Source organism: Vanacampus margaritifer, chromosome 1, assembly GCF_051991255.1.
Source record: "Vanacampus margaritifer isolate UIUO_Vmar chromosome 1, RoL_Vmar_1.0, whole genome shotgun sequence".
NCBI lineage: Eukaryota > Metazoa > Chordata > Actinopteri > Syngnathiformes > Syngnathidae > Vanacampus > Vanacampus margaritifer.
Genome location: NC_135432.1, coordinates 7,072,696 through 7,091,469, shown reverse-complemented (window position 1 = coordinate 7,091,469; position 18,774 = coordinate 7,072,696). Strand labels below are relative to the sequence as shown.

Below are 18,774 nucleotides of genomic sequence, written 5' to 3'. Positions count from 1 at the left end.
AGTTGATCACCCTGATTAGCTGTTAGTGAAGGTATTAGTTGATTACTATATTAAGTGTAATCTTTGCGTGTTCAAAATAATTGCATATGAGATCTTATGAAGAAGCTTTCTTTGCAAAGAATTTATTTCAAGAGCTCTTAAAGACACATCAGAAATTGCTTACATTCAAAGGTAATGTTAAGCCCCGAGTGTATCCGAATATGAAAACACCCACTCTTTTATCCACAAGAAACTCCCTCTCCCACTCACAGGCTGGACAAAGGGTTAGTAATTATAATAAGCAGACAAGTGATATACCGACATGTTTACTCCAGCTCTCCTATCATCCCGGATATATGATGTAGGCAGGTAATGATCTTGGACCTTCAGTTTTTACGACATAATGAGTAATAACATGAGAACCTGACTCCCTTCAGACACACAGTGTTATCTCCATGAGAACTGGAAGGGAGTAAAGGTTCCAATACATTTCACAACAACATTATCACAGTGTTATTCATTCCAATACACAGTTATATGTCCAATATACTTATTAGTAAATTCATAAACAGTAAAAATATAAATTGAAAATGTTAAATGTCTTCATTAGCTGGCTAATTAGCGCACGAGATAAAAGTAGACTTAAGACTCGATAGCACTCGCAAATCACTGTTTTTTGTCATTATTATTACTTCTTTTTTATTATCAAAAATGCTTTGTGCTGGTTACGGGGTACATCACTGAAAAAGTTTGAGAACCACTGCTATAGTAGCCTACAATATTGATGGTGTGTAGTTGTGGTGCACCACAAATGTGTTTGCATGTAGGGTGGAGGAAGCTTCCAGTGTTCTTATTGATTTTCCCCCTTTTTCCTCTATCTTGTTTGTCAAAGTGTCAAACTGGAAAGCTACTCCAAAGTGTCCTGGCACTTCTCTTATTGGTCGCCTCTTGTGAAAAACGAAGATGTAACTACCAAGAAATATTGGGCTTGTACAGCGATGTCATTTTGGTGCAGATACAGAATCTGGTAAACATGTTCAGTACATTCTCAACACGTTATGTGTCATCAGTCCAAACGTTTGTCCTGCTTTGTTTGAAGAATTTGACAGATTCAAGTGACACATCCAAAGGGAGAGACCCCTGTCCAGGAAAGGTAAAGGGTGATATGTTATGTATCCTATCACTGCTGACAAGAGCGCTGGCCAATATTAACTTAAATCTGATGTGTAATTTTACACTTTTTTTTGTACTGTCATTGACACGTGGTAAAGTCACTTTGTGGTTATTTTAATAGCAGGCTCATCACATCCTACGCTCCATCTTTGTAATGACTCAGCGGACGCGCTATCAGCGAGGTGGCGGTTCCCCCTCGGACCTGGATCGGCCCCTGGAAAACATGGAACAACTCATTGTTTTCAACTGCAGTCCAGGTTTCCTGGTGAGGTGCCAACTGCCGAACACTCAGGTCGTTGATTGACTATGACAATTTATTTGTGGACAAGGGTCAAACTGTGGGTTCAGTGGGTTCATAAAAAAACATATTGGTTGTAAACCTGAAAATAACAACATTCAAAATGAACTAAAGGTCACATTATGTTGAATATTAACATCTTTCCTCCATTATTTCAGGGCAAGGCAGTTTCTTGTTCAGACGTCAAGAAATTTCAAGGAAAGAAGAGAAAAAGGATCAGGACAATTAAAGCTATCAAAGCACTGGTAACCTGTTGGCAGAAACTTCACAGTGTTTTTATGAACAGCTAGAGAGAAGAAACTGATGAGCATTAAGGGTGCAAAACATGTCAACACTGGACAATTTATGAAAAATTATGTAGGCCTATGTATGTACAGTATATTGGCTGTAAACACGTTGAAATGCAACGCCATTTTTATTGTTACGTGTTAGATTACGTCATTTTATGTGTGTCAATTTTACAAGATATCTCAGTTCTGACTTGAGAGCAAGCATCCTCTTATGTGTTTTGGGCCAAATGTGTCAATTAAAAATATGTTTAAAAATGTAATTGTCTTTGAATCTGTGAAACCGTCACTACTAGGTTACAGTAGCAATTTCAGTAGATTTTTTTTCCAGCAGTATAAGTGTTACACACGGCCGTTACGACCAGTATTTTGTCTCGTTGTTGGTAGGAACCTTGTGCAATAACAATTGTTCCTGCCCGGGGTCAAATTAAAGCAGGACACGCCCGTTCTGCTTCATTCCGGGTGGAAACATCACATGTTAGACGGCGCTCGCAACTCCTCACAACAATCTATAAAAAACAAAACAATTTCCGTAAACCACATTCTGCCAAAAAGTCGCATAGTATTACACATTGCTCGTGTCGTGTCAACTGTGCCGGATATTGTTTGAAGAAATTCAACATAAAACGTGAGTAAGAACGTACTCTGTTATGCTGGAAGATGAGGCTGCGTTAGTGTAGCCATTTTTTAAACATCAAATTCGCCGAATTTGGATTCCAGAAATGGCTAGCAGTAGCAGTGTAGACATGGACCCCGATGTTGCTCGGAGGCTATTTGAGGAGGGGGCCACCCTGGTGCTGCTGGGAGTCCCTCAGGGCACAGAGTTTGGCATTGACTGCATGAGTTGGAAGGTTGGTCCCCGCTTCCGAGGTGTTAAGATGATTCCCCCAGGGCTGCACTTTCTCAACTACTGCTCTGTCAATCCACCGAGCTGTGGAGGAGAAGTTGGCCCCAAGACCGGTTTGTTCCTCAGTCTCAAATCCAGAGATATCCTGTTGGCTAACTGGAACGCCAAAGAAGAGGATCTGGACTTCTCTGCCTCCCACAATGAGGAGGAAGTGAACAGAGTCCGGACCAATCTGAAAGAGCTGGACCCATATCTCGGACCGTACCCTTATGCGGTGATGAGGAAGTGGGTGTCTCTCACAGACCGTCTGAGTGAGAAGGTGGCCAACAACTTGCAGCCGCTCTGCGGCCGGGTACGTGCCTACAGCGACGTCATCCCCGAGACCGAGTTCCGACACACCAAGGACCGGGCCGAGCAGCCGAGGAACGACACGGCCTGCCAGACCATGAGGGAAGGACTGGACAAGCTTCCCAAAATGAAACACAGGGAGGGGACACAACTGCGCTTCTCTGTCATCCCAGAGAAGACTTACCCTTCGGGGGCCACGCCTGCACAGATCACACAGTGCAGCCTGGACTTCACCTATGCCCTGGAGACTGTGCTCGACCAAAACCACCAGCAGAATCCTCTCGACTTGCTGGGTGAGTGAATGAATAATTTGATTATTAAAAAATAGTCAAAGCAAAATATCTGCCTCAAAGCTTCACTTTGATTATTTGATTAGAGGTGTAACATTTAATCGATAAATTAACGACAAATCAATTATCAAATTAATCCCAAACTATTTTGATCAGCAATTAATCGTTTGCATGTTCTCAGCATACTTATGTTGGAATGGTGGGACTTTCTTAAATGTTGAACTTGACCTGACAATAAAACTCCTTTTGCCAGGTGAGCTGCAGTTCGCCTTCGTGTGCTTCCTGATCGGAAACGTGTACGAGGGCTTTGAGCACTGGAAGCGCCTTCTGAGCCTGCTGTGTCGAGCGGAGGCGGCCATGCAGAAGCGTAAGGATCTCTATTTGGGGCTCATCGCCGTGCTCTACCACCAGCTGGGAGAAATCCCCCCTGACTTCTTTGTGGACATTGTGTCGCAAAACAACTTCCTCACCTCCACGCTGCAGGTACTGGCTTCATCAGGCAAAACCCTCACAATGGTTTTATTTGACTAAAAGACAGTGAACCCTGTTAAAATCCCTGGGTTACTGATACCCCCTGTAGAATGTGAGTTTTCTCTGTTAAAGAGGAAGTCAACCCCAACAAAAATTCTTGACAAAAAAATATTCTATGCAGCCCTACTAGTCTAAATACGGTATTCTGGTTAATATTGCGTTAGTGGAATATGAGTTCAGCAGCAAAATCCAGCCGTTTTTATCTACATTAGACCATTTTGCCACTTGCTGTCGAGTGATAATGACATCAGGTAACAACCAATCACAGCTCAGTTTCAGAAAACAGGCGAGATTTGATCGGTCTTTGCAGCAAGACAGCAAGTCGACAGCAAGTGGCAAAATGGCCGCCACCTGAGATGGATAAAAACGGCTGGATTTTGCTGCTTAACTCATATTCCACAAATGTAATATTAATCAGAATGTCATGTTTAGACTAGTGAGGTCACATAAAACATATTGTTGTCAATTAATGTTTCAAGTTGACTTCACCTTTAACTCATTTACTGCCATTGACGGCTATACACGTCAAAAATTCATTTGAACTATTTCTATTAGTTTAGCATTTTTTCCCCACTTTTGTTAACAAGAGTATGAAAACCTAGATTTAAAACACATATAAAAAATTTGATTAATCGTGCGTTAATTGGTGAAGTCATTCGATTAATTACAATTAAAACTTTTAATTGCCTGACGCCCCTAATTTTTATCAATCTTTTCTTTTCTTTTTAAATCAAGGACTACAGAAATCAGTCACAGTTGATATGCTGAAATCAGAGGATTTGGGCAGTTTTACATAAAAAAAAAATGGCTCCAAATGATTATTTGATTATATATATAAAAAAGATTATTAAAAACATTTGGGGTGTCAGGCCATTAAAATGACATCACTAGTTAATTTACAATTAATCTCAAATTGTATATCTGTTCTAAATGTATAATAAACATTTTTTTCTAGGTTTTTATACTCTTGTTAAAATTGGAAAAAAATGTTAAACAAATAGAAATAGTTAAAATGGATTTTTAACGTCTATAGCCGTCAATGGCAGTGAATGAGTTAATAGTTTAAACCATAAATATGTATTATTTCAAGATCACATTTTACATTCCCTTAACTCTTTGACTGCCAGACGTTTTCAGAAAAGGGATGCCGTGGGTGCCAGCCGATTTAAGCATTTTGACTGATCTTTCAAGGTCCACAGTAAATTATTTGTTTGGACTATGGAAACACACATACTACCAAATGAAAGATTGGACTCTCATCTTTCATCAGAAAAAAAAGTTTGTTTCTACCTTATTCCATTTTTCAGTAATCAACAATAGAAAATGGTTAGTTTCACCTGTGTTTTGAAACAAACGTCTTTTAACGTCTTTGGCACTCCTCCATAGGATTTTACTAAACGCTATTTAACGTTTTTGGCAGTCAAAGAGTTAACAAAAGTTGGATTTTTTTTTTGGGACGTCTATAGCCGTCAATGGCAGTGAATGAGTTAATAATAAATGTAAAAGTGGGTGTGTTCATGTTGTTTTTCCCATCCAGTCTAGAGAGTGACTGATTTTTATTTATTTGTTTCCGGCAGGACTTTTTCCAGTTGGCCAGTGGGCCCGGCATGGACGGAGCACTCCGCAAGAGAGCGGAGAAGTTCAAAGCCCACCTGACCAAGAAGTTTTCCTGGGATTTCGACCCAGACTTGGAGGAGTGCGAACCTGTGGTGGTGGATCTTCCCGAGGGTTTTACTGTGGACTGACTTCACGCATGCCCGGAAGGTCAGGCAAGCTCTGCCTTCGATGTCATATCGCCCTCCATCACCAAGATGGCGCTCCACATGTCCAAGTGACTCCTGCAGGCCTGTACGTTATCTGCTTCCTTTATCTTGGTGGTTGATTACAGGGAAGTTTATCAGCAGGCATTTCGAGGTCACACAAGAAGCCTGTTTTCATCCTTGTTTTACAACTTCCTGTGAATATATGTCTTTATAGATCTGTAATTTTTTGTAGTAGGGTTGGTATTCTTCCAGAGACGTTTCCGTTAAAACTGAACAATGACTAAATCAACCTTTGTCTTTATTATGGGTGAACTACTAACTACTATAAGTAATGCTTAAAACATACTGGGAATAATGGGCAGTGTATCAAGACGCCTTCATGTGATGAGTGATTAAGCACACAAAATGGGTGACGCATGTGTACCGTACATGTCAACCTCAATAATAATAATAAAAGATTTTAAGACAAAAGAAGCACTTTGTTATTGATTTATCTAAAACAAATCATTATTCCTATTATGGTCTGAAAAACGGTTATGGAATCATGGAGATCTTGTGAAGAGGATGTCATATCAGTGTCTGGCACCAGATGGCGTACTTGAGCTTTCAAGAACAAAAGGAAGTTTTTTACAAATGTATCTAAATTGTTTTGCTGTAGGTGATGTGCAGAATGATGGCCTTCTTTGCATTTTGAGTAAAATAGATGCATAAAATCTTGCCTTGGTAAACTACTACATTAATCCATTCATTGGAAATGTGGTTTTGTATTGATTTGCTTCAGTCTCTGCTTGATTCTATGGGCTTTATAGTAAGCAACCAAAATCTTTATAATTCAAATAATATGATTGTTGATGTAGCTTAAATAGCTCACGTTGCATCCACAGTACTGCTGTTGCTGCATATTTGATTGTAGTTTTAGGCTTTGTGATAAAAAAAAAAAAAACTCTTGAAGATGTGCATCTTAAAACAGGGATGGGCAACTTAAATGATGGATGGGGGCCCCACTTTTTTGTCTGGGCTTTTCATGATTGTGATTCAAAAGTACAAAGTGCTCTAATATATGCTGTATATTATAATATAAATAATATAAATCAGCAGATGCCGAACCGCGAGTATGCTGGAGTAGGAGAGGAAACATGTTTATAATTCCCCCACGCTCCAAAAAATATCTTGGGGGCCACTCAGCGTGTGCGCAGGGGCCACATGCGACCTGCAAGCCACCAGTTGCTCACTCCAGTCTTATAATATCAGTTTTATGTTTGTGGTCCTGTTTCAGACCGCAGAAACCCCGTGTGATTTATTTCCCTCTCGTGTGCAACAAAGGCACGACTGGTTTGGATCACATGGTGGAAACAACATAGGAAATGTATAATAAACATTTGTGGCCTCTTTTTTTCCCCCCTCTCTAGCTGAGGTTGAAATCAGATGTTGTCATTGAAAACAGTCTTCATTCAGAATGACGCCATTGGGACATCATTGGCGTTTCAGTCCCTTTTTGAGTGACGATTGGAAAACCTTGATTGTGAACGACCATATGCTGCACACCATCTTCTCTGCGCGATGCAAAATGGCCAAGCAATCGAAAGGTGGGTTAGGGCTAGTTATGCATGTTGACATCTTTGAAGTAGCATATCTGCACAGTGGATATAAAAAGTCTACACACCCCTGTTGAAATGCCCGAATAACCCCAGCTGTTCTATTTGACTCATCTTACAGCACATCTCGGAATCCGCATAGAGCTTTAACAACATCAGCGGGATCTCATTGTAAGGTAGGCTACTGTATTGGTTATGGGCAAGGGTACAAAATAATTCCCAAGGCCTTAAATACACTGCAGAACACAGAAAAGAGATAACATATGGCAAAACAGTACAGTAAGATAACCAAGTATTGTGCGTCCCTCTAAAATGGATGAAAAGGCTAGAAAAAACTGGTCAGGCGTCCCGCACTGCTACACTGTCAAATGGTGTTCCACAGGGTTCTATTTTGGGGCCCTTGCTGTTTTCATTGTAGTTCCTGCCCCTGGGTTCCATCTTCAGAAAACATGGGATTTATTTTCACCGCTACTCGGATGACAGTAAGTCAGCTGAGAAAAAAGGACGCTTCTTCGTTGAGACTACTTTTGTTCTGTCTGGAAGAAATCAAGGCCTGAATGGCACTCAATTTCTTGAACTTCAATGAAAATTAGTGATGATCAAATGAAACTGTATCTGATTTATTTAGACTTTTATTGATGAAAGATAAGCGTGAGTGATTGTTTTTACACTTCTCCACTTCAAGGACATAAGTTGCTTTTTACTTCTTTTGTTTACTAAATGTCCCATATGTTGCTTTCACTGAATCACCAAAGCTCTGAATCTTTTTCGGCACAATTTGAAAGAAAGCCTCAAAGGTTTACAAAGCTTCCCCCCGCACATCTCTAATGAAAAGAAAACACTCTTTGGCCCCAGTGGCCCTTGTACATCTTATCCTGCAGACTTGGGCCCCTTGACGCCATATCTAAAGCCAACCGTCTCAAACTTTTATATGAGAGTGTGCACACTTGTCCAACAACCGCATGATCACATTTGTTTATTTTTACTTCCTCTGCTCTCTTGAATATATTTCTTTCGTTTGGTCTCAATTTTGTTAGATAAAAACAAACAAACAAACAAACTGGCATTTGTACAGGGGTGTGTAGACTTTTTTTTTTTTTTTTTTTTAAATCAATTGTATGACATGTCCTAGATGTTTAATGACATTTTAACTATGTATTGTGTTAATTACTTTGCTACTGTCTCACATGTTAATATGAAGATTTTCATAGCAACTGTTCCTCTTCCTTGTACACTTTTATAGTCTTATTAAAACTCAGACGTGTCAGCAGCGACGCATTTACGCATGCTTACTTTGAGCTACCGTAACTCCTAAACGGTTTGTGCTATTGAAAAAAAATCAATGGTTCGTGAAAGCTGAGAAGTCACATATAACATATTATCGTCCTCCTCATACTGCACTCCTCTTGAAGTCGAGTTTTCCGCATGTGAGTTAATGACCAGCTGGAGATTCATCTTGATTCCCTCCTGCTTCATGTCTTACTCACATGATGCGAGTGCAGTTTGGTCGCATTTGGAAATTTGGTGTCCAGACATATGGACAAGGGCAGGTGGGGAGGCACTAAAAGCAGAGGTGGATGATGTTAAAAATCTCTCCTGGAAATGTCATACACACCAAAGTGTGTGAACGCTCGGTTTCTGTTTGAATGATCTGTTCAAGTGATTAGCGGCAGGAGCTGAAACCGAAGCGGTAGACTTTGGAGGCGTCTGCCGTTGTGATCACGCAGGGCGAGCTCGCAAACACATTTCCCCTGCGGACTCGTTGACTGAGTGAAAGCATTTCAGTGGCACAGCAAAGACAGCGATAACATGCATTGCCATGTTTCATCGGTCTCATAAATGCGTCTGCACTCGGGTGGTAAATCTTCCATGTGAGCTTAACTAAACATGGGGTGAGTCCTATTTTAATTAGACTGGGTTTAGACAAGCCGCACGTCCTTTCCTGGCCCTCATTTCTCCTGGGCCCCAGCCCATCAGATAGCTGTCGCTATCCCACCTGTGGTCTGCCCATCACATGACTGATGGCTACCTTCCATTTTCACAGACTGTTGTCTTTGGCAGTGATACTATGAGCCGAGCGTGAACTCTGTCAGACCCAGACAGGATTTGAATATCCAGCAACCCGCGCAGACCCATGCATAACCTTGGCTAATTTTTTCCCCCACCCCATCTCAATTTTCTTTTTCTGTGTGAAGGGGTATAAGGTGGCACACTGGCAAACAGGTATAGAGAAAATAGTTGAATTATTTTTGTTTTCACAGGTATTTGGGACCAACTTCTAGTGCAATCCACATTCAGAGGGTGGTCATTTTACTTTATTCGTCCTTATTTGTTTTGAGGAAATAAGAAAACTGGCGTAATTTTATAAGGAAGTTGCAATTACTAAGTCTGACCACCAGAGGACAGCATTCACCGCTTGTCATGCATGACAAAGGAGAGGCTCGGATTATAGAACGAAGAAGAGCCACACGCAATTTGTGGACACTGGACACAGTGGCATAGAGCATAATTCGTTCCTACGAAGTGTTCAAAGTCCGAATTGTTCAACCACCAAAACATTTTTTCCCATAGAAAATAATGTAAATGCAATTAATCCGTTCCCAAGCTCCAAAAACTGAAAATTCCTATTTTAATTTATATTTATGTTTTTTATATTTATACCCTGTACAGTATTTAAACAATAAAAAATATCCTATCCTTTTTCTTGTGGTGTGATGGCATCAGTAGATGATAAATGTTATGTTAATGCTAGCTGTAGTTCAGTGCTGAATTTGTTTATTTTACATTGGGCATATTGTTGGACTATTAAGCGGTCCTTGCGTGCGTTGTTTAACGTCAGGCACGTTGTTGAACAGCTATGGGGGGGTCCTCGTGCCAGTATTTACAGAAGTAGTCGCGGTAGTTACAACTGCGTGATAATATCCTTCCTAATTCCACTGTGGTTCGTAGCACTGTCTGTTTTTCTTTGCTGCCAGTGGCACTCTTGTCTTTCTTTGTGCCCATGGCGAAGAAAATCGTCAAAATGCACTCGCTAGTATGGAGTACCTCCGGGAGTATTCACGATCCGACTGGAAATGAGCAGTGCATCGTTTTAACTACCGCAATCGTGAGCATTCGGCATTGCTCGGCTTCGCTCGGCTTCACTCGGCTACCCGTTTTCAAGGTACGTTTGGCTTAGCTTACTTTGCTTGGGTGTTCAAACTCCGAAAATAAGTTCAAACTGAGGCATTTTTTACTCCGATTTTTTTGGTTGAAGTCCGAATTGTTCGAGTTCCGAGACGTTCAAACTCCAAGGTTCCACTGTATGATATTTTATGTATTACAGGTAAGGAAATGGAGTTTGAATATATTGTTATATATTGAAATAAGTCTTGTTTATAAGGATTTTAATGGCTCAGAATATAACTTAGTAGTTAAAAGTGGATGACCACGGTACAGACGTATGATGCTGCTAAGCTAACTTTACATACATAGTAAAAATGGGTTTGTTTTGAATGTAGGTATTGGTTTATTGAATAATGGTATCGATTGTGACAATTGTTAATGATTGTTCTGAATTCTAATCACATTCTAGAGTGAAGAAGTGCAAGGTGGACACAACGGTGTATGGACAATTCCAAGCTTACGTCAGAAGTCAAAATGGCGGTCTTAGTGAAAGCAAGCTCTCTGCTTATTAAGAAGCATTGTAATTTGGATCGTTGCAATTAGATTTGTGAGGATTCTCTTGATTTCATAATGTGATGAAATGTCGTTTGACTACTAGAACAATCTGTCTGGTTGGTTTGGATGCTAGCCACAGGCAAAAGAAATACCTTTAAAAAATAAATGTGTAGCGTCATATTGATCAATGTTCTTTTTCCATCACTAGTACTGACCTAGTGGTGCCCCGGAGATGGACCTGTTGTCAATAGATCATTGATTGTAAAGTGGAATACAGTTTACCTCCCAATCCCTCCCTCCCCTCATCGCGGGCTGCAGGTTCACAGTCCCATTATTTCACAATCTTTTATTTTGAAATATAATTTTACTAGTTGTGGCGGTAGTCTTGAATATAAATCTCGAATATAACCCCCGCAGTGTGATTACATTACAATTGAATTGAGACACACCCTGAATTGGTTGCCTGTCAATCACATGGCATAGGTCCCAGTTAACGTTGCCTTTTTAGAAAGTCGGGACCTCACCCAGAATTAAAGAGGACTTGGGCTCTTTGCTCTTGTCTAGCTTTTAAATAATTCACATGCTCTGATGTATTATTCAGGCATTTCTTGCTCATACGCGTTGCTTTTGCCGACTGTTATTTCCTCATCTGCATCATTCAAGTATGCACATATCCGTTCCCTTTCTACTTTTCCCAACGAATCGGTTGCATGCGAGACGACCTAATGAAAGGTATGTATGAGTGCCTGGGTTCAATCCCCAGCATCTCCAAGTTTTGGTAGCTCAAAGGCAGTCTGATTTCAGATTGGAATTGTCGAAAACATCCAGGGACAAACGTAGCTTACTGTGGGATTTCTTTATTAAACCCGTAATCTCATTGAACGGTGCAAGTTCTCACTGAGAGTGTGCACATGTAGCTGGAGTGTTGGTATTTCGTTTAACCCTGGAGCACCCAAAAACCCTTTTCTTCTTTGGAAAATTATGAATTATACATTAAATGACTGCTATAAGTTCACTGAACACCAAAATATATGTTTATTTTTATTTTAACCCTTGTTTTTTGAACTAGCTCAGAGTTGCTAATTTATCAAAATATATATATAAAACATACTCCTAGGCATTCTGCAACATGATATGAAATTGATTAACAAAAAAAAAAACACAATTTTACCATCTGATGGTTTGCTGAGAATATGGTTTTGTTTGGATTGATTTCCAGCTCAACAAAACAGCATGTTGCCAGCCATCTTGTCACCACCACTCTGGCTCATGTAAGTGCAATATTCATCCACTAGATGGCCCCATGCAGGGGTCAGAAGTGGCACTCTGGACTTTTGAAGTTAAATTTGTAAAAAAAAGAAATGAAAAAAAAAAGGTCTTTGTTATTTGAGTAGCAGAATTTATAGGGGCCAAATTTGACCCCGTGGGTTCTCAAGGGTTAATTTTGTTCAAGATAAAAAAAATAAAATAAAAAATGTTGCAAAGACGTTCACTATTTGACCATCAGGTCGGGGGTCCGCCAAGGCGCCGTGTGGTGTGTAAGGGTTTACCCTCTTTTCTTCACACATACTGTAACGTGATGTAATTTATGCACTTTTCTTGAAAGGGCTACAGGATTTACTTGCTGACGTATTAAGCATTCACAGTCACAGAAAAACCCCAGCAAGCTCTTCCCACATCTGACAAATATAACAGTAAATCTACCTCTTCCTGTCTCCTTTGTATACTTTTACCCCCTCACACACTCTTCCCTGTCGTATTCCACATCCTCTTCTCCTGTCCCGGTTCATGCTGAGTTACGGGACCGTCATCCAAAGTAACAGCGGGAAGTTCTGATTTGATCTTCCTTCTCTTCTCCATCCTGCTTCCACTCCCAAATAGACCCCAGCTCTCTGGAGTTCATTGCTAATCATGAGCAGATCCCATAAGAACATTCATTCTCATCAAGGTGTGTTTATTATGGAGTACAAATCTTTAAATGAACGTTTTCATTTCGTCGTGCTGGCCAGAAACCAACTGCACGCAAAACCGCCTAATCGGACATGTTTCTGTACATGTGACTGTGTGGTGGTACAGTTGTGGCCACTCTTACTCAAACCAGGTGGCCAAGTGTTTGGCTCACAGGAAGCCATTTTTCTCGTGTTCAACCGCAGGGAATAGACACAGTCCGAAAATGCACACGGTAAATAGTTTGATGCAAAATAAGTGAGAGCAGATGCAGTAGAAAATTTTGGAATATCTGACTAATTTGCTGGCTAAAGTTTTGTTGAAGATATATAACTAAAGCTTTGAATGCAGGTTCTCGTTACAGACAAAGCTTAATATAAAGTGCAGTGGATCCTTTGAAGTCAAATGTTCCTGGGGTCAAACAATTAAGAAATCAACCAAAAATGACGCCACTAAAGTACGGCTATCACGCAAGCCTCAGCTCAGCAAGCATCACAGTTCGCAGTTGTTTTGGAGTTTTACACTTCTGCTGAAGTCACATCCCTCGTTATTCACCTGTTCCCTCTGCCAGTAAGCCACACCCACCTCGTTAGCCACTCAGCTCTTCTGGGATGACAGGTGCTTCCAATCAGCCTGTCCTGCTTATCCCTTCACAGATTGTTCTTTTGCTCTCATGTGAGATTCTTGTGACCATTCTTCCTTATATTGAACTCCTGTTGTCAACTCCCAACTTCCTCTGACCTCCCTCCCTTGTTGTTTTCCAGGTAATTACCTCAGCCTTCCGTCTCCGAATACAAGTTTTGCCTTGGTCCCGTTTTCTGTTTGCCTCTCACCGTAGCTGCTTGGTGGTGTTCTGCAGCAACATCACAGAGTGAGTTTCCTTCTAGTGACAACAAAACTTTACATGTCCTGGCCCTGAACATCTTCAAGAGTCTACAGAGACGGTTGGTCTGCATTTAAAAAATAAAAATTTGAACTCCTTTGCGGGTTTCTCTATAGAACTATTGGACATTTTTTAAAAGTCATTAATACCAACAATTATTGTGGCCTGGTGTACTGCATTTGGGTTCTTCTCCACCCCTTTCAAAGGTATACATTCTTGTAGGCTACACAAAAAAGCAATTGAGCTTTGGATAAACTACTGACGCCAACATGTTTCAAGTGGATTCAAGGCTAATCCAATGGAATTTCCAACTGGCCATACTGGGAATTCCATCATACCATTTCAGTAGTTGTGCTGGGTGGACACACTCGGCCTCACTTTCAATATCTCAGTCTTTAATGCCAATATCCTTACCTCAACAACTGATAGCGTGAGAAAACACGAGAGGAGATTGGCACGCCGGCCTTGCTGGATCGCTCTCTGTCTGTCTTCCTCACACACAAACAGACAGATGGACATTTTTGGCTGTCAACGTGTTTTGTGATTGTTGGGGCACATGCATATATTTCATATCCGGTCCAGCATGGAGCAGGGATTTGTTTGTCTTTCAAATTCCTGGATGAGGGTCTAAATCCATACTGTCACTGCTCTGGGAGGTATTTATCCTAAACCTTCTCAAAGCCATGGGAGCCATAACACCTCCCCAAACATGATCATAAACATCTGTACAATAGCAAAATGAAGGGAAAAAAACGGTGACAGTCTAAAAAGTTTCCAACGACACGTGGCGTAAACGCTGACCGATGCTCTGGAGAGCTGTATAGTGCATTCTGTAGCCTACCTCTTGTGAATCGATGTTTTAATAAAGGCACAGTCATTGGTCTCCCATTTATATTTCTGTAAGTGATGGATTGAGCATGCGAAGAGTGTGGCAAACCTTGTTAACTTGTATTTTAGTGCGAATGCTAGTTTTTGGTCTTCAAAAATTGCATTCTTGTTTCTCTGCCCTAAAACAAATGAATGCATTAAATTTTACACAGCGGGCAGGGACATCCTGAATAGCTGCCCAAAATGGATTGAAAGTAAATTTCTCACAAGATGTCATCATGACTTATCAGAGGTCCAGCAGGTGACAGCTAATTTGACCCCGGCCTATAAAAACAGGCATGAGTGAAGTGCCTTATTTTGAACGGGTATGTGTTTGTGAAATTTAGGCTTATCAAGCACTGTAACGACTAACACATCCCTAAAGATGCCAGCATTGCATCGCTTTGGATTTGAGATCAGCGTAACTTATGAGTTTTAGATAACGATTAGATAACCGTGGCTTGTCTCATCTGTTAGGGAAAGAAATGTCAATACGTTGGAAGATGAACAGATTTAGGCACCTCACACTAGAACAGAATATGTATGGTATAAAGAGAATATGCGTTGCAGTAGCTGGTAGAAAGTGTGTGTCGCAATTGTGAGAAAAGATGACGATGTAGTTCAGGATGTGAATGATGAAAAAAGCCACTAATCAACGTGAGCTACTCTGAGCATGCACTTAATCGTATATCTGTGGATAAAGTCTTGGCAAATGTCATAGTTTGAGGTGTCACAAAAGCAAGAAAATATTAGCATCAAAGTCACTATTGTTTCTTGTCACAAATACTGTCGCTTGTTTTCTCAGATTTTTGGTTACAGGGATGTGATTTTTCCGCTAATTCGCGGAATTCCGCTTTTTTTTATCTCCCCCCCAAAAAAAAAATCAGATTTTTTTTTTTTAGTAGTTCATTGTGTATGCACATGACTCCGACAGATAACATCTTCTGCTATAACAAAGACATTTGTGGTATGCTCTAATATGAGTTACTTTTCATTTGGTCATGATACAATTATTTGTTAATGAAATTTGAACTCTTCAACATTATTTATGTGTTAACTTAGTAATCACATTAGTTAGATATGATGATATTCTCAGTGATAGTTTTTAAAAGCAAAGGCAGTCCAATGTTTTTGAATGTGACTGATTTTGAGTTGACTAAAACTGCCATTTTATATGGGATAGTTCAATATACATTGAAAATTTATGCTGTTGTTTTGTCTATTTCAAAAACACGGAAAACCCATGAGCTGCTTGTCCCCCCACCAGGGCACTGCCCTGGACCCAGCGGCCCCCAGACCCCCGGCTAAATTTTCAGATAATTTCACTTTGGTCAAATCACATCCCTGTGGTTAGAAACTGGTGTTTGTTTTTATTAAGTCAATCCATGTTCTGCTTATTACTTAAGAACCAAACTAGCTAGAAGCAGTTTTCTGGTGAAAGAAGAGAGCCTACTCGTTTTTTGTGTGTGCAAGTTTAGTGCTTCTATTGTTTCAGAAAACCTAATATTATGTGCGATTTAAAAGTGATATGAATGAACACATTAACAATGATTTGTAGACAGATTTATATAAACCAGACTATTTGAAACAGTACAGTAGACAGTCTGTAGGACGCAATCCATTCGAGCCTTTGGATTATTTATTTGTTCTAATTTTGAAATAACATAAATAGAATGAATCGTTTCCAGGGTTCAAACCGCCCTCGTGGCCCAGATTCGAACCCTCACCTTGGTCAATGACTCTTGAATAAACTCGAGCTTCATCCATCATCCCACCCAACAGGATTCAGGGCAGGATTCAATTTAATTTTTTTTTTTTAATGCAGGACTTGTCTGTGTGTACTATTCATGGATTAAGATGCCAGACGGAGGGTGTGCCTAAACCTCTTCATATTTTAACGCTGATGCTTACATTATACAATTCTTTATGGATTTATTGACACAACAATTAACTCACTAATTACATTCCAAGCTGTATTAGTGCAAGGAGCATTCCACTGAAAGACTTGATAGCTACCCTGAAATAAATGAATGTACAAAAATGCATTCTTTACTTTTTACAGGACATGGTAAAAACTAATAAAAGAATCTAGTGCGGGAAGGGGAGATTCACATCAGTGCAAAAAAAAAAAAAGCCTCTACTATGGTGTCATATTGAGAGCTTAATGATATTGAAATGAATATAACGCCATGTGACTGGACCCCCATCCCACCTCGTCCATCCCATTTCATGCATGCCCGCCGTTCTAATCCTGCCCCAGAGGCCGTGAAATGAGATTATTATGAGTGAAAGGTAGATCCCGCTTCCTCCTTATGAAGTATCGGTAAAAAAAAACGCTGCCAGTTGTTTGTGATAGCTAACAGCAGGTTCATGCTGCACTGAGCATACACAGTGCTGCGCACATCATCGGATGTCTCCGGAGCCTGGAAAATGGGGGGATGTTGGGGTTAGACGTCAAGGTGATCAAGGCTGGAGCATCTGCGCCGCTCCTGTCATAAGCGATTCCAGGTCAAGCAAAACGTTCAGCAAGTGCGTTAAGCAATTGCATTCCCCGCATACCGGCGGCCTCCACTGACAAGGGCGCATGCACAGGTCACAAGGCCACAACAGGGAGCGGATTTATGCGTATTAAGACAAATCCCAGATGACACCACCATTTCCCATTATTTGTGGATTCATCTTTTCTCGCAGAGGGAATATGGGTCAACACCAAGGTTATTTTAGTTAACTAAAATGAAAAAATAATTTGAACGGAAATTCAAAAGGCATTTTTGTTAACCCTGGAGAACCCAAAAACCCTTTTCTTCGTTGGAAAATTATGAATTATACATTAAATGACTGCTATAAGTTCACTGAACCCCAAAATATATGTTTTTTTCAATTTTAACCCTTTTTTTTTTAAACTAGCTCAGAGTTGCTAATTTATCAAAAAATATATATAAAACATACTCCTAGGCATTCTGCAACATGATATGAAATAGATTAACAAAAAAAACACAATTTTACCATCTGATGGTTTGCTGAGAAGATGGTTTTGTTTGGATTGATTTCCAGCTCAAGAAAACAGCCACCACTCTGGCTCATGTAAGTGCAATATTCATCCACTAGATGGCCCCATGCAGGGGTCAGAAGTGGCACTCTGGACTTTTGAAGTTAAATTTGTAAAAAATAAAATAAAATAAAAAGGTCTTTGTTATTTGAGTAGCAGAATTTATAGGGGCCAAATTTGACCCCGTGGGTTCTCCAGGGTTTTAATGAAGTATAACTGAAATTGCTTTTAAAGACAACTAACAAACTACAGTTTATTGTTTACAAAACTCACTATCGTTTGTTTGTCTTTGGCAATTAATTTAATACATGAGCCTTTGGGGTTGATCATAAATCGTATTTTAAATGTACTGTGTTGATTTTGGTACTATAGCACAGTTTGGAAGAATGAAGATTGAACAGCCGAATGGGAGTTGTGGTCTTTTTACTGTCGCCTTGAATTGATGTCATCGCTCATCTCTCTGAAAACTAATTAAAAACAATAGAATTTCTAAAACAATTTATTTTATTTTTTTCTGGAGAGAGCTCAGTATTGTTCATTCGGTAATTTTACCGATTTGACATGTCATCATCATTGCCAGAAAACCCCCCCTGAAGAATTTCTAAAACAAAACTCAAAACGGAAATAAAAGGAACTATAATGAGAATTCCAAAACGATTATTCGATTGGGTGAGAAGTTTCAACAACTGACCTACCGAAGCAAAGCTCAGCGGCAGCTGACCTTTTCTGACAGACTCATTAGCGTGAATGATAACGTACGATCTGTTCTGGTTGCTTGAGCTTGAACTTATCTGATAATGTGTTGGATGCGCCAAGAGGCAGCGCCAAGATGCCTGCTTGGGGATGATACTCTCTTTGATGTTCTGATAACGTGCACCTCATATTTCTCAGCTCGCTAACTTTTTGATTGTCACATGCAACACTCATCATGGCGGAAGCTTAGCCTAATACGGCAGCCAAATATTTCATCTACATCATTTTTAACCCTTGGCATCGTTCTGCTGCCCTTCTTTAGATCAACATCAACAAATTGACAATTTGTGATGACATGTAATAAACTGACAATACAGTACACACAGTCATTCACTTCCTTTAAGCTTCCAGGGACAATTTAGTCTGCTTATTGCTGAAAGTGCGGGTTGATTGCAACTACCTCATGTGTTCGTTGACTTCAGCATTATTAGACACCTGCAAAGCAACACCTGGAAGCATTTATTTCCGTCTATGGTGTCTTCCTTTCCAACTATCTCTCTCTAT

General features: G+C 40.1%; 1 protein-coding gene and 1 long non-coding RNA gene across 3 annotated transcripts; both read left to right on the top strand.

Annotated features, from left to right (window-relative positions):
* Positions 1-2,163: 2,163 nt before the first annotated feature.
* aar2 (AAR2 splicing factor) lies at positions 2,164-5,987 on the top strand. 2 transcript variants are annotated; one of them, XM_077579263.1, is made up of 4 exons: positions 2,166-2,365; positions 2,458-3,225; positions 3,476-3,705; positions 5,331-5,987. In XM_077579263.1, the coding sequence occupies exons 2-4, from the start codon at positions 2,460-2,462 to the stop codon at positions 5,496-5,498; spliced, it is 1,164 nt and encodes a 387-aa protein (XP_077435389.1). In that variant the 5' UTR covers positions 2,166-2,365; positions 2,458-2,459; the 3' UTR covers positions 5,499-5,987. The 2 variants fall into 2 exon arrangements, with proteins under 2 accessions (XP_077435399.1, XP_077435389.1); XM_077579273.1 differs by having other exon boundaries at positions 2,164-3,225.
* Positions 5,988-6,936: 949 nt separating this feature from the next.
* Positions 6,937-13,625, top strand: LOC144042272 (uncharacterized). The gene is made up of 3 exons (XR_013290799.1): positions 6,937-7,102; positions 7,233-7,287; positions 13,483-13,625. It is a non-coding gene; the product is annotated as an uncharacterized LOC144042272 (long non-coding RNA).
* The last annotated feature ends 5,149 nt before the right edge of the window (positions 13,626-18,774 follow it).

Excerpts from the sequence above, each read along its gene's own strand:
- aar2 (XM_077579273.1), top strand. The coding sequence starts at position 2,460 with ATGGCTAGCAGTAGCAGTGTAGACATGGACCCCGATGTTGCTCGGAGG. Across the intron at positions 3,226-3,475 it reads GAATCCTCTCGACTTGCTGG|GTGAGCTGCAGTTCGCCTTC; the intron begins GTGAGTGAATGA and ends TCCTTTTGCCAG. Across the intron at positions 3,706-5,330 it reads TCCTCACCTCCACGCTGCAG|GACTTTTTCCAGTTGGCCAG; the intron begins GTACTGGCTTCA and ends TGTTTCCGGCAG.